At 48.3% G+C, this 16,567-nt stretch overlaps 1 protein-coding gene across 1 annotated transcript in view; it reads right to left on the bottom strand.

Moving 5' to 3' along the window:
- Positions 1-16,567, bottom strand: part of MYT1 (myelin transcription factor 1) — a 124,135-nt gene that overhangs the window by 94,367 nt on the left and 13,201 nt on the right. The window contains exon 3 of the mRNA XM_054980464.1: positions 5,593-5,647. Coding sequence (XP_054836439.1) covers positions 5,593-5,647 — 55 coding nt within the window. The remainder of the gene's footprint in view (positions 1-5,592; positions 5,648-16,567) is intronic.

Consider the following 16,567-nt stretch of genomic DNA (forward strand, 5'->3'; position numbering starts at 1 on the left):
CCATATTATGAGATTTCAAAGTGTGCTGAGCAAGTCTGTTTTCCAGAGTTCCCTCCCCACAAGACCAGAATTTTAGCACTTTCTGATTATCAAGCTTATTTTCTTGAGCCGAGCAAGCTAAAATCTCTGGGTGTGATCCAGCTGTAGTTCAGCACATTTAAAATCCCACTGATTTTGATGAGAAGGATTTGGCCACCTGTTTTAACTCTTCTGCTGAAATTATTATGCTTCACTTTGACAGGATCAGGCCTCTGTAATTTGTTTGTAATTTTTCTCTTTTTGTTCTTCGAAAGTGGTGCTTTTTAAATTTTTTCCATAAATTACATATACAGACACGAAATTTCTAAACAGAAATAATTTGAAAATATAAAAGGATGAGCCAGCAGTCTGTAAATGGATTGCATTCTAACTTTCTAGCCCTAATATAAAATGTATGCAGCTTCAGAGAACAGTTCTAGGGTTGTCAACCTGTGGGTGGAGCTTGGAGTTCTCCTGGAATTACAACTGACCTCTAGATGGCAGAGACCAGTTCTCCTGGTAGAAATGGCAACTTTTTAGAGTCGAACCACAAGAGACAAGTTTCACACGGTGGGTCAGCGCAAGTTTACCTGGGAAGTGTAGAAAACTCCTTCCCCTCTCCTTCCCCTCTCTGTGAGAGCCGCATGCCAGCTTCAGGCTCCCCTTGCTTGCTGAAGAAATGGAGAAAGCCAGCAGCAGCATACTTCGTCCAGGCACAAACCCGCCGGACACGAAGGCCCCCAAAGACTGTTTGGGATGGGCAGCTGCTGCTCTCTCCTAGGGCGCCCTGTGTCTGGCAGGCTGCTTATCCGCCCCTGAGAAGCTGCTCCGGCGTGTCAGCGAAGCTCCAGCTGCTGCTGCTCTGACATGTCCTCGCCGATGCGGTGGCTATCTCCAGAGAAGCTCCTCAAGGGTAGGCAGGCAGCTTGCTGGATGCAGGGCACCCTGAAAAAGAGCAGCAGCTGCCCGCCCCGAACGGTCTTTGGAGGCCCTCACGTCTGGCAGGCTTGTGCCTGGACAAAGTATGCTGCTGCTGGCTTCTTCCGGATCTTCAGCAAGCAAGGGGAGCCTGAAGCTGGCATGTGGCTCTCACAGAGAAGGGAAGGAGAGAGGAAGGAGTCTCCTACACTTCCCAGGTAAACTTGCACTGACCCACTACGTGAAACTCGTCTCTTGTGGTTCGGCTCTCAGAGAGTGGATTCTATGGCATTATATGGCACTGAGCTCCCACTCCTTCTCAAATGCTATCCTCCCCAGACTCCATCCCCAAATCTCCAGGAAATTCCCAACCTGGAGTTGGCAACCCTAGAGAACCCAAAGAGGAGGTACGAACTAAAGGAGGCAGATCCTGCAGGTAGGGTTGCCAGGTCCCTACACCCTCCTTCTGGGAGAGGGAGGGACCTGGCAGCAATGTGGAGCTCCTTTGCGTGCGGATTGGTGGGCAAGGAGGCAACCCCCTCAGGAGTTTGCCCGCCACTGGCAAGCACCTGGCAGCCCTACCTGCAGGGTGGCAGCAACCGAGGTCCATCTAGGATGATTTCCTCCTAGTCCCTACCCTCTCATCAGAGGCCAGAAACAACACATCAGTTGTCTCTGAATTGGTTCTTGGCCTAGGCTCATAACCTGGGATCCGGAAAAATCATCTTGCCAGACCCGAAAATACTAAGATCTGGGTTTTTTAAAAAAGGTAACTGGAATCTTTTCCTCCTATAAGCTGCTTTGGGCCTCCCTGGGGTGGGATTCCCAGATGCCCGCCGGTAGCGAGCAAACTCCCGAGGTTTGCCCTCTTGCCAACTGATCTGCCAGCAATCAGTAGGAGGTAGTAAACTGCCAGAGGTTGCCTGCAACCCTACTCTGGGGAAACCAGTGGACTAAAAATATTGAAACAAACCAACAGTTATTATTATCACTGTAAATTATCCCTTCTTTAAATGCTCTAGTGATTATATATTATTGTGGGATATGGGGGACGTGAAGAGAGACCATGCTTTATTCCACTCTGATTCTTTAAATCCCCAGATTAGTATAAAGTTAGACTGTTGATTTTGAAAATATTATCTATTTTACTATTTTGCTACAATGGAATAGGGCAGGTCTACTCTTCTCCTACATGCCCAGAATTGTGTGCAGAGCAGGGATACTAGGTCTCCCACTTCAGCAGGACTCCTCCTGTCCTAGGCTTTAGAGTTGCCTGCTAATGGCGGGCAGTCTTCCAGAGGTTTGCCTCATTGGAAGGTGGCAGCCTTCTGGAGATCACTGAACGCTAGGGTTGCCAGGTCCAGGTTGGGAAATTTCTGGAGATTTGGGGAGCAGAGCCTGGAGAGGGCAGGGTTTGGAGAGGGGAGGGGCCTCCGAATGGAATAATGCCATAGAGTCCACCCTCCAAAGCAGCCATTTTTTTCCAGGGGAACTGATCTCTTTGGACCAGAGATCAGTTGTAATTCCAGGAGATCTCCAGCCAGGATGGCTCTGCCAGTGATAACAGTGTGCAACAGGGAAGGAAAACCTTACCAGGAGGAATGTAATTGCACTACTCAACCATATAAACAAAAAGAATCGTTTATCAAAGTTAAAGTGCCCAAGTGCTAATTTTCTAGAACCGTTCCTATACAATTTATCATAGTACAAGCATTCAATCTCAGTACATTCAACAAGGGATGAACAACACACAGTTCACCCCAATATGTGACAATTCCAAGAGTGTCCAAAAGTTATCCAGCGGGTAAGTCCTTTATAAATGTAGAGAATCTTGTATCCAGTTCTTAAATGCTGTCTCTTTAATTCTTTTCACAGATGTTCCAGTGGACGGTGGCAAAATCTTCCAAGCCCAAACTGGGGCCGGCTATTAGATCACACACTTTTCGTCCAACAATGGACTTCCTCAAGGGCATGGGTCTAGTCCACAGTATCAGTTGCCATTTCATTAAGAACTCATTCTTACAACCTGGAAAGTGGTGCTCGTATCTTCAGTCATGCGCTCGTATCTTCAGTCATGAACGGTTCTAGAAAATTAGCACTTAGGCACTTTAACTTTGATAAACGATTCTTTTTGTTTATATTGCTGAGTAGTGCAATTACATTCCTCCTAGTAAGGTTTTCCTTTCCTGTACCACCTGGAGGCTGGCAGCCCTACCAAACGCGTTCTCAGTGGGGCGTGACGATGTCACTTCCTGAACTGATGTCATTGCGCTGGCTATGGGCATGCTCTCACGCTTCACTGGGGCCAATTTTGGCCCCCAAAGGGTCGGAATTAGCCCTGCACAAAGCATAGGAGCACATCTGCAGCCAGCCCTGAAGTGACGTAATCACATAAGTGCTGGGAACGCGCATGCACGACAACACAGAGAGAAGGCACTAGGCAACCCTACCCCCCCCTCCTGGTTGCCTATTCCCACCACTGCTAGGCTTGGCAACAGGAGAAAGATGGCAGGGGGATGTGTTCATTGGCATCACAATGATGTCTTTTTGCGGCAATCAGAAGTGATGCAACCATGTCACCCCTGGGGTTGCCATCTCTGGTTTGGGAAATTCCTGGAGATTTGGGAGCCTGAAGAGGGTGGGGTTTGGGGAGGAGAGGGACCTCAGCAGGGTTCAATGCCATAGAGCCCACTATCAAAAGCAGCCATTTACTCCAGGGGAACTGATCTCTGTCATCTGGAAATCAGTTGTAATTCTGGGAGAACTCCAGGCCCACCTGCTTGCTTGCAAACCTTGATATCATTACAATGCCAGGAATACCTCCCCCTCCCCACACACACATACACACACTGGGTGAGTCTCCCACTGGTTGCTAGCTATGTGCTGGCAACTCCAGTGTGCAGAAATCCCCGCAGACCTGAATGGAGTTCTTTAGGTCCCCTGTGTTGTGATGAACACAGTCCTTGCTTAGAAATGGGAGGCCTGGCATAACTCCCATCGTGAGATTCAGTGGCCCCGCTCTTTCCTAGGGCTGGGAACAGAGGCTAATGGTGTTCTGCATATGGGAGTCTGCCTTGCGGTGAACAGGCCTCCTGTCGTAACTAATAGCCAGGTGCATCGCAGTGGGAAGCGAGTTAAAAATAAACTTCTTCATTAGGCCTCTGGGAAGTCCCTCCCCTGCACATGAGTCAGAGAGGGTATGATTTTGAGCATGGCAGGAGGAGCGGAGTTAGAAGCACAACTTCCTCATTAGGCCTATCGTGAGAAATTCCTTCTCATTCTCAGCACTCAGTGTGAATTATTAGGAGCGTGGTAGCTGGGACAGAATGTGCCAGGTCTTTATTAGCTTTGCCTTTTTAAAGATTCCCACCACCCCACTTTTAGGCTTTCGATCAACTTAGCAACCATTTAGAATCATAGAATCATAGGGTTGGAAGGGATCTCCAGGGTCATCTAGTCCAACCCCCTGCACAATGCAGGAAATTCACAGCTACCCAGTGACCCCTGCTCCATGCCCAGAAGATGGCAAAACACTGTCAGGATCCCTGGCCAAACTGGCCTGGGGAAAATTGCTACCTGACCCCTGGCGATCAGCCTTATCCAGGGCATGTAGGAAGGGGTCACGAGAACTAAGCCCTGATGGTTCACAGAATCAGCGTTGCTGTCAGATGGCCATCTAGCCTCTGCTTAAAAACCTCCAAAGAAGGAGAGCCCACTTCTCATTCTTTAACTATTTCCCAGGAAATCTGAATTTCATCTAGTTTTGAAATTTGAATATGTGCCCCCTCCGCAATACTGACCGTTTTCACATATCCTTATGTAACACAAAACTCATGGAATGAGGGCGTCTTCATGGCGCGATTTCTGACGTCATCGCGGCAAGGTGATGTGATGACGTCAGAAATCGCACAGTTAAGACACCCTTGTTCCATGAGTTTTGCGCTATGTAAAGACGTATGAAAACAGCCACTTTTCCTGGATGGCAGATCAAGGCAATTATATTGAGCAAACACACATCCATGAACCCTCTCCCACAAAATCTCCAAATGCACACCCAGCCATGAGCATTTTACTTGGAACTGAAAAAGCAAATATACACATCACAACAGGGATTTCGCAGGCTGAGAGCTGGAACGCAAGCTTTATGCATCAAGCTTTCTTCCTTCTAACAGGTTAAAGGCATGAAGGCATTTTGCTTTCAAACTTTACAAAAAATAGCAATCAGGCTTTGAATTAACAACTTGGTTGTCCTGAAATCCCATCACAGTACAGCAGGGTTTGCTTCAGCAACAAGCACAGCCTCTGTCTCTCTCTCAGATGTCTAACTTCAAAGCCTGCGGGCCGAGCACACATGTTAAAAGTGATCTGAAGCAATCAAGATTTCTATGAAGCTAAGTGTGCAAGCGTGCTTTATAGAGGCAGAAAACGGGGTGGGGATCAGAACGCGAGTTGAAAATGTCTGTTGCAGAGTTTGAGTGTTCGTGCACACCCCTCTACAGAGAGATCTCACGGGAAAAGCTAGTACCTGTGTATGTGACTACAGGATTTTTAAAAAAAATCTGAGAACAATCACAATTCTTGGCCACCCAGAGTGGCATCGCTCACTTTAGCTGCCTGCGCATATAATTCCACCCGGAGATATAACAAAGTGCTCACCTCTGATTGCCTTTGATCGCGTGCGTGCTCGCTTATCGTCATTCTCTAAACTCATCTGGAATCAGACAACAACACAATTAACATTTTATTTAATGAAAACAATTTGCAATCAAAGCTAATGTGCCCCTGGAAACCGTGAGCTGGATGGCACAAAGGGAAGCGAGAAGGATCGGGGACGCAAGCTGCCTGAAAAATTAGGAAGATGCTTGGCTCATAAACAAGACCACCGTTTGGGTTTCCAGGCACAAATTCAATAGATGGGTTAGATAGTGGGTTGTGCAAATAGGTCCTCCCGTGGCCAGCTCTATAAAAAGGGGAAGCGGTAGCCTCAGGTGGCAAATTTGGTCACGGGGGGCAACATACACCACTATCTCACCTCACCTCAATTCACCTCATCTCATCTCACCATGCTTCTCCATTGCTTACTTACCAGAAGCCACAAGGATTTGTGAATTCCTATAGGCCACGTGTGGCTTACAAGAGTTCAGGAAATCCTATAGGTTGTGCATCACTTGTGATAATTCAGGAAGCCCTATTGGGCCCGTGTGGTTTGTGAGAGGTCAGGAAGCCCTATATGGCTTGTGTGGCTTACAAGAGTTTGGGAAGCCCTATAAGGCCTATGTTGCTTGTGATAGTTCAGGAAACCCTATTGGATATGTGCGACTTGCGAGATTATGGGAAGCCCTGTAAGACCTGTGTTGCTTGTGATAGTTCAGGAAACCCTATTAGGTATGTGTGACTTGTGAGAGTTTGGAAAGCCCTATTGGGCAGGTGTGACTTGTGAGAAGTCGGGAAGCCCTATTGCACATGTGTAGCTTGCAAGAATTCTGAAAGTCCTTGTGTTGCTTGAGATAGTTCAGGAAGCCCTATTGGGCATATGCTTCTTGCAAGAGGCCAGGAAGCCCTATATGGATTGTCCTAGTGTGGCTTGTGAGAGTTCAGGAAGCCCTATTGCGCATGTGTAGCTTGCAAGAGGCCAGGAAGCCCTATATGGATTGTCCTAGTGTGGCTTGTGAGAGTTCAGGAAGCCCTATTGCGCATGTGTAGCTTGCAAGAGTTTGGGAAGCCCTATAAGACCTGTGTTGCTTGTGATAGGTCAGGAAACCCTATTAGGTATGTGTGACTTGCGAGAGTTTGGAAAGCCCTATTGGGCAGGTGTGACTTGTGAGAAGTCGGGAAGCCCTATTGCGCATGTGTAGCTTGCAAGAGTTTGGGAAGCCCGATAAGACCTATGTTGCTTAGGATAGTTCAAGAAACCCTATTGGGTATGTGTGGGTGAACCCAATAATGTAGTTCACTAGTATACATGTAACCTATTGATTTTGAAGTGCAGAAACAGTGACCTGCCAGGAACTATTTCAGGTTGGGAAAAAGATACGGGAAGTAGATGCTTAAGTTTCCTTTCTGTGTTCTGTGGTCCCAATCTGACTAGGGTCTCCCCATGCACTTGCAAATTTAGTTCCCAATACAGAACTTGCAGCGCACATCTAGTAAATGGTACCTGTGGTGGATGTGGGCATTTGGGACATGAATTGAGCCATACAAAACTGCCACATGGAAACAGACTATTGATCCATTTAGCTCAATACAGGCTACTGTCAATTGGCAACAGCTTTGCAAATTTTCAGACGGAAGCCTTTCCCAGACTTGCTACCGAGGAAGAGTCAGCCTTACGTGAGCAGAGTATGCGCTCTGCCCCTCCACCCTTGACGGTGACTTTAGATCAAGTGAAACGTTACTCAGGCAGGCAAAAGCATTCAACTCTCCCCTCTCATTTCTGGACATCAAACATGACACTCAGCAAGGAAGAGTATCATAAATAAATAATATTTGCAACTTCCAAGAGCTGGGAGTGCGTTTATTAATTAAGCAGCCACATCACAGCAGTGCGCACAGCGGGGGTGGGGTGGGGGAGTGGGACCTTGTTGAGCGGGATGTGGTGGTAGCTGCATTGCCCTTGGTCATCACCAACATGGATCTAAAATCATTGCCTTTCGGACACAGGAGCCAGTCTTCATCAACAACATAGACACTCCAGCCACAACTTATGTAGAAGCTGGTTTTAACATCAAGTGCAGCTTCTATGCCCATCAACCAACTAGCGTTGCCAACATCCAGGAGGAAAACACATGAGTAGGAAAAAACAGTCACAAACTGTATCAAAATTAATATAATAAGAGTACAAACTCTTCAGGTCCAATTAAGAGAATTGACAAGAATCAAGTGCAAATACAAAACCTGGTGCAGATGACCACTGAAACCATGTGCACCTATGCACGATACAAACAGTATGTAAAAGTTCAATAGGAAGACATCCAGAGGTAAGTCGAAGAAGTCCGTAGAGAAGAAGACCTCTAATAGGTAAGAATAGTCAATAGAGTCAATGACGCTGTTATATTAATTTTGATACAATTTGTGACTGTTTTTTCCTACTCGTGTGTTTTCACCTTGTTAGCTATCTTTTCGAGTAGGTTCCTCTCTCGTGTTTAACATCCAGGAGGAGCCTAGAGATCTTCTGGACTCCCAACTGAACTCCAGACTACAGAGATTATTTCCCTTGGAGGAAATGGCTTTTTTGTAGGGCATTATACCGCACTGAGGTCCCTCCCCTCCTCAAACCCTTCTCTCCCCAGTTTCTATCCCAACTCACCAGGAATTTCCTAATCTGGAGTTGGCAAACCCTGCAACCAGCATTTAACATATATTTATTTGCAGGGCTTTTTTTCAGCTGGAACACGGTGGAACGGAGTTCCGGAACCTCTTGAAAATGGTCACATGGCTGGTGGCCCCGCCCCCTGATCTCCAGACAGAGGGGAGTTTAGATTGCCCTCTGCGCCGGCACGGAGGGCAATCTAAACTCCTCTCTGCCTGGAGATCAGGGGGCGGGGCCACCAGCCATCTGACCATTTTCTCCAAGGGCAACCCACTGAGTTCCACCACCTCTTTTCCCAGAAAAAAAGCCCTGTTTATTTGTGTTTTAAATGTTTTGACTATATTTTTACTGACATTCAAATGTGATTCTAATTCAGGCTTTATATTAACACACTTAACATTTTTATTTAATAGTATTTATTGAATGTTTATTAGTGTTCCACCCACTCAATACATGCTGTCACCGTTTTGTGTGAATAGGGCAACGTGTGTATTTTCCAGCTTCAGCACACATGATCCATATTTTTTTGAGAATACAGATTTGTTCAGACCGAAACTGGAAAATAGGTTTGTTGCCCCAATTACACAAAATGCAACTGTGCACATTGAAAGGACTGTGGTTGATGTTTTATCCTGTTATGCAAGTTAAAGCACCAAAACTGTAAGCACTGGATAGGATTTAGATAGGCTGCGGCCAGTAATTAGGGCACATCCCCAATTCCATCACTTTGTATCTAAACAGGCCATGATGACCCGGATAGCTCAGGTGAGATTGATGTCATCAGATCTCAGAAGCTAAGCAGGGTTGGCCTTGGTTAGTAATTGGATGGGAGACCTCCAACGAAGGCCAGCATTTACTGTTCTAACTTGATGGCACACTCCACCTTATCTGAACAGGGCAGACTACCGATATGGCTATCCCATGCAATTGGTCCTTAGAAAACCCAGTGTCTAGGTTCATCCTAGGGATTGATTGGAACCAGTAAGTCATGGCTCCTGTTTGACGGCTCTTCAGCTGACTCGGCCATTAACCGTCCCATAGCGTCACTTCCGGCATGTCATTTGCCACATCTGGGGACAGCAGAAACGAAAGCCCAGTGAGATTTGCGACATTGCCAAGGCAGCAAGAGCAATTCTCTTCAGCACCCTGGTTCAACGTTCCATGCAAAGCATCGACTGACGATCGTGTGCTGACGGCATCCCTTGGGTGATGAGCTGGCGTGGAAAACGACGGCACGGAATTAAACGAAAGAGAAGGAGAGGGGGGAATTGCGGGGCCGAAGGCAGCATCTGGAACATGAGTCGCACGGCACGACACACGCAGCTTCCCCTTTTGGTCGCTCTGCTGGCAAAAAGTCGAATGAAAACAAAGCATGCCTCCATCCCATTGGCATCAAATCATGAGTAAGTGCCAGTTGCCAGCCGCGTGATCTGTTCTTCGGTGAAGGAGGGGAAAAGAAGGCTGTTCTACACTCTGAAGTTAAAGTAGTTGAGTCCCCTTCCTCAGGGAATGCTTGGGAGGGGGCTCCTCTAAGAGTTTCTCTGTACCTTCATCAAACAATTGCCGGGAGTCTTTGGAGGAAGCCATACTTGTTAACCTGGCATAAAGCCCCTATAAGACGGTAGCGTAACTCTGCACCTAAACTCTTCTTAACTACTCAGCCCACTCCCATCAGCCCCCACCCCTTTCCCTTCTCCCCCGAACTGCTTTGATCATTCCAAATATCATAACCAGGGAAGGTTGTTTCATGCCAGGAGTTTTTCCTGAGTTGTCGTCCCCAGGTTCTTTGTTGTTGTTTTTTAATGCCAACGGTTGACAAAGCACCCTGAAGTGCTGTCCGTGAACCAAATGTCTCAAATGAAATTTCTATGCATATTATTCTCCCTCCCAGTAATGCTGCCTTTACACACAGTGATTTATACTGTGAGATTTGCTGGTGGGGGGATTGGGGGGGGAGGAAATAAAAAAGAGGGGTAATTTATGCATCCTGTCAACCACTGGTCTTGCTGCACACTCTCCTTATGAGCCTGGCGTTTATTGCAACCTTCCCAATAACCCAAGAAGACAATTACTATAATTTCTATTTTTAAAGCCCTGATTCCCTCCGGACCAATGGCGCACATTTTAAGTGTAGAGAGGAGCAGGTGTCAAAGGGACTTCATTACATTTATGAGCCTTTCAAATATGCCAGGCCTGGCGTTCGCCAGAGTTAATGCCTTCCGATGCACGCTTCACAATAGAATTAATATTTTTGATTGCAGAATGGCTTCGGGTTTGTGCTGCAAGGAAATCTTTTCCCCCTTCTCTTGCTTAATTTTGTCAGGTTTCCCGGGGAAATTAGCAAACGTTCTGCTAGTTTCCGAGCACGCTTTGGCAATTTGGATTTCATGCAGATTTTTTTTAAAAAAGGAAGGGGGGGGGAGAAAAAAATGAGGAGTCTGCAGATAATGTAAAACGGCTGCATGTAGACTGCTAACACCATGGGATGGATATCAACAGCTGGGGCTTACTTTTTAAAATTTCCTACTTCACTTTTCTCCATTTGAAACATAGGAAGGAACGGCAATTAAAAAAACACTCGGAGTTCTGGCTCTCGAAAGTTCATACCCTGGAAATCTAGCTGGTGTTTAAGATGCTACTGGACCTCTTCTATCCCGACGAAGGGAACTTTGAGTCTCGAAAGCTTATACTCTGGAAATCTCATTTGTTTTAAGGTGCTGCTGGACTTGAATCTTGTTCTGAACCTCCCAATGAGCACTTTGGGCCTTCAAAGGAGGTTGTGGGGAGGAGTGGGAAATGTGGATTGGGAGGGTGGTGAGCAGTGGAGGGTGGTGAGCAGTGGGGTGCCACAGGGGTCGGTATTGGGTCCAATGCTTTTTAACTTGTTTATTAATGATTTGGAATTGGGATTAAGCAGTGAAGTGGCTAAATTTGCAGATGACACGAAATTGTTCAGGGTGGTGAAAGCCAGAGAAAGAGAAAGCCAGAGAAAGCCAGGGTGGTGAAAGCCAGAGAGGATTGTGAGGCACTCCAAAGGGATCTGTCAAGGCTAGAAGAGTGGGCATCCATGTGGCAAATGAGGTTCAATGTAGCCAAGTGCAAACTAATGCACATTGGAACCAAAAATCCAAAATATAAATACAAGTTGATGGGGTCTGAACTGGCGGAGAGAGAGATCTTGGAGTCATGATAGATAACTCACTAAAAACGTCAGCACAGTGTGCGACTGCCATAAAAAAAGCTAATGCTATGCTAGGGGTTATTAGGAAAGGGATTGAAAACAAATCAGCCGGTATCATAATGCCTCTGTATAAATCGATGGTGAGGCCTCATTTGGAGTACTGTGTACAGTTCTGGTCGCCACACCTTAAAAAAGATATCATAGCACTGGAAAAAGTACAGAGAAGGGCAACTAAAATGATTAAAGGGTTGGAACACTTTCCCTATGAGGAAAGATTGAGGCGCTTGGGGCTCTTTAGCCTGGAGAAAAGACGACTGAGGGGAGACATGATAGAGGTTTACAAGATAATGCACGGGTTAGAGAAGGTAGAGAAAGATGTGTTTTTCTCCCTTTCTCACAATACAAGAACTCGTGGGCACTCTATGAAATTATTGAGCAGTCGGGTTAGAACAGATAGAAGAAAATACTACTTTACACAAAGGGTGATAAACACATGGAATTCGTTGCCACAGGAGGTGGTGGCAGCTACAAGCATTGCCAGCTTCAAGAGGGGACTGGACAAATATATGGAGCAGAGGTCCATCAGTGGCTATTAGCCACAGGAGATAGATGGTATTCTCTTTGTGGGGAGGTGGTGCTCTGTTGTCTTGATGCTGGAAGGAAGGCAGTGGGAGGGCTACTGGTGTCCTGGCCTCACTGACAGTCCTTTAGATGGCACTGGATTTCTAGCCACTGTCTGTGACAGAATGTTGGACTGGATGGGCCACTGGCCTGATCCAACATGGCTTTGCTTATGTTCTTATGACTGAGGACCCCCCGCCATGTTTTCTTGATTGAAAATATCCGCCCCCCCCCCCCACTGCATTAGAATCTGCTACGGAAAAAGACAATCGTAGTATGAGTGCCTGGATATTTCTCCTCTACTGAGGTTTAAAGCTGATTGAGTGGGGGAGTTTTTGACCTAGGAAATGGTGCAGGGGAGAAAGTGCTAAACTCCAGTCCTCCAGACCTGATCCAGATTCCCCCACACCTCATCTGATTTTTTTAGGAACACATAATACATCTGAAGTTACTAGGGTCGTCACGTGACGTCTCCAGTCCTCCTGGTGGGAGGTGGGGGACCCAGCATTTACCTGCTGTACTGTCCTCCAGGAAGTGAGGTCATTGCGCAGGCCACGGCCACCCGGGGGGCACTCCCGTGCTCCATGGAGGCCGAATTGGGCCTGATCAGGCCTGAATCAGGCTGGGAGCGCAGGAGCACTCTTGTGCTCTGCAGAAGCCTGATCCGGCCCGATTTGGGCCCGAATCAGCTCAGAATGGGCTGCTGTGGAGTGCGGGAGCGCTCCTGCACTCTGCAGTGGCCCAATCTGGCCTGATCTGACCTGATTTGGGCCCACTTTGGGCTGATTTGGTCCCGAATGGGCCTGATTCGGCCCAGATCAGGCTGCTGCGGAGCACTGGAGCACTCCCCTGCTCCCCAGTGGCCCAATCCAGCCACACTGCCTGGGACAGTGCCCCTTGGAGGCCCATGCCTCCCCCACCGGCCAGGCAAGCAGGGGCAGGGGGTAGAGGGTGGGAACAGGGAACTGGTGGGGTTACAGAGCTCCAATGTCAAACATAGATGGATCCTGAGATCATTTCTGCCCCCCCCAAAGCATGTCTTCAAGTTGTCAACTTTTACAGAATCCAATGTGATGTCACTTCCGACTGATGATCTAGGAAGTTCCCCTCATCTCTATGATAAAGACTGTAGAGTCTAGGGGAAATTCCTAGAGTGCTGCCATCAATAACATTTCCTCCCCGATTTTAATTCCTACTCCTCAAATTACAGAGGATAGGGGTGGAAGATTGTGTGCTGCCAGTGTGCAAATGGCAAGCCTAAAACTGCACATCGTGCACACACACACACACAATCTCCAACAAAAAGGATCTGGGGGAGTTTGGCTGGAAATTTCAGAGAACTGAAGCTGGTCAGGGCGGGCAGCACTGAGCTAGAAGGACCGGTTGCCCGACAGCGACCGTAATCGGCATTTCTTCCACAAGGACTCATTGCAAAGTAGCCTGATGAGAGGCAGAGCGCATGCCTTGCATTCATAAGGTCTTGTGTCCCAGCTTCAAGGAGAGGAACTTCTTCTCACGCCACAGGCCTCCATCCTCAAGGACATCCCGTGGCTCAAGATGATCTGTCGCCTGGCTTTTCTGAGTCTGCAGCTCCTCCTCCGTTCGTAGGAACTTTTCCGCTTCAAGGAGGAGGGGCCGTGATCTGACACGACTCTTCTCCCCTGGCACTGCACTGCTCAAGCAAATAGGCCAGTCATGTGAAAGGTTATTTGCACAAGTAGGTCAGACGAGAGATCACCTGAGCTGGCTCCCTATCCCTGGCAAAGAGCAGATGCGGTTCGCATTTGGCACACACCACCCCCTTTCTGATATCCCGAAGCAGGAGACCGATCTTCCCTGGCTGTTGGCTCCCGCTATGCATCTTAAGTGGGCGCTCAGCAAACAGCACACCCTTACCCACTCCCATTTGCAATTGATACGGTATGCTTGTACCTGTACCTGATGTCAAACATTGCATGAGGATAACAGATCGGGGGGGGGGGGGGAAACTGCTTGAGATTTCGGGGAGTTGCTGATGGTCAGAGCATTAATTATTTACTTTGTTTATACACAGCCTTTCTCCCCATGGGGACCCCAATGGGGCTTACGATGCTCCCCTCTCCTCCATTTTATCCTCACAAGAACCCTGTGAGGTAGGGTTAGGCTGAAAGGGTACGATTGGTCCGAAGTCACCGAAGCAAGCTTCCGTGGCAGAGTAGGGATTTGAACCTGGGTCTCCTGGATCCAACAGCTACATATTACGCCGCACTGGCCCTCAATACCAGAGGCATCAATGGATTAATGGGGTGGCCCCTCAAAATCAACACCTGTATTTTTTAAACAGCTCACTGGAATCTACACGCCCATCCTGGAACCCAGCAGACCAATAGAAAGCTCACAATAGGTTCCCTCCATCCCTCGAATGTGTATTATTCCCACTCCTTTCGCCAAGGCGCCCAAAGTGACATACATGGCCCCCTTTATCCTCACACCAACCCTGTGATGAAGGCTAGACTAAAAAAGTGTAACTGGACCAAAGTCAAGCAGTAAGCTTCAGAGTAGGATGGTGCTGGCACGAGGCCAATTTTTCTTTGCCTTTATTTTTCCTCCACCTGCATTATCACGTGATGGCCACAGTCAGGGCTCATTTTGAGGGGGAATGCGCCGTAATGCAGTTCCGGAAGTTCTCCCAAAAGGTCACATGTCAGGTGGTCCCGCCCACCTGACTCTCAGCCATTTTTGGCCAATTTCAGCCTGGATTGGGGCCAAAACGGCCCGGATCGGGCCTCTGAGGGGTGGTGGATCACTCTCCCACTCAGCAGTGGCCCAATCCTAACCATTTTGGGCCCCTTTTCGGCCATTTTTAGCCCCCTTTTGCCATTTTGGGCCCAATTTCGGCCCTGAATGGCCAGGATTGGGTCCAAAGCAGCCAGGATAGGTGATGCCAGGGGTGTGGCATATGCAAATCAGTTATGCTAATGACACACTTCTGGTGATGTTAAGGGGCGTGAGATATGCTAATGAGTTATGCTAATGAGTTCCTCCAGCTCTTTTTCCAACGAAATGACCCCTGGCCACGGTCGTATTAACCCATGGTCGGGCCATTAGGAACCCCTTCGGCACTTCAATTTCTCACCCCACTACAGCTGACAGCATGACTCTGGTATGTAGGGTTCCCAGGTGCCTGCCAATGGCAGGCAAACTCCTGGGGATTTGCCCCCTCGTCCGGCAATCACTGGACGATCAACAGGAGGAGGCAAACTCCCGGAGCCTGCCCATCACCGGCAGGCACCTCAGGAGCACACACTGTGCAAGTGCTCCCACCTGCCGTGGCAACGTCACTTCTTTAAGTGACTTTGTCGCACTGGCTGTGGGAGAATTCCCGAGCTCTGTTTGAGGCCAATTTTGGCCCCAAACTGGCCAAATCTGAACAGTGTGGAGCACGGGACCACTCCCACGACTGGCACAACAATGTCACGGAAGTGATGGCACTGTGTCCCCGGTGTGTTGACATCACTTCTGGAAATGACGTCATCATGCCACCGCCAGAGCATGACGATTGAAACCAGCATTCTGATATACTCTAGCAGAAGGCTAGAGGGACCTGGCAACTCTACTGGTATGGTAGGTAGAGATGGGCATGATCGGCATTACGATAGAAAAATACCCACGATAATGGTGTTCGCGCGATCAGGACCCGGCGGATCGGTGCTGTCCACGGCGACCGATCCAGCGTTCGGGTGGGGGGGGGGGCTTCATTGGGGCTTGATCGGGGCGATCGGTATCTGATTGGAGATCCAGTCACTCTGGTGCCAGTAATCTATTCCCCTGGCAACGGAGCCAGGGGAATGCCTGAGCTAAGTTTGCCCTCCTTCTGTCACCCTGGAAACCCGAATGGAAGCCCAGCTTGCCTTGATCAGCAGGGCTTCCTTCCAACCATGGAGCAGCAACACACTCACCAGTTGGAAGACAGCCAGGGGAGGAAGGGGGAAGGGGGTGTTCTGTAGCCATGGGCACTCCAAACATTTTTTGCTTTTTTAAAAAACAGGGCTTTGTAGGAGGAATGGCTGTTTTTCTGTCTGTCACTCTCTGTTTTTAACCTGCTTTTAAAACACTGTATTTTGTGGGAAAACCTCATTCACGGCTCTGTGTGTGTGTTTAAAATATGCTTTTAAAATCGGGTGGGGAGGAATGGAGGATTCTGTCCCTGCTTTTTTTAAAAAGCTGGCTGAAACATGTTGACAGGGTGTCTCTCTCTCTCTATTTGGAGGGGCAGGGACGGGTTAAAAACTCCCCCCCTCTGTTCTAAGTGTGTGTGTGTGTATGTGTGTGTGTGTGAACATCCCCTCCCTGAGGGGAGTGGCTCGTTGCCGGGTTAAAAACTCCCCCCTGCTCTAAGTGTGTGTGTGTGTGTGTGTGTGAGCGTTCCCTCCATGAGGGGAGGCGGCTTGTCACCGCCTCCCCATGCCCGCCGGACCCGGTGGTCACCGCCACCACCCACCTTCCCACATAGCTGGGAACAGCGGGGCGCCCCTCCGCTT

Source organism: Eublepharis macularius, chromosome 5, assembly GCF_028583425.1.
Source record: "Eublepharis macularius isolate TG4126 chromosome 5, MPM_Emac_v1.0, whole genome shotgun sequence".
Taxonomy (NCBI): Eukaryota; Metazoa; Chordata; class Lepidosauria; order Squamata; family Eublepharidae; genus Eublepharis; species Eublepharis macularius.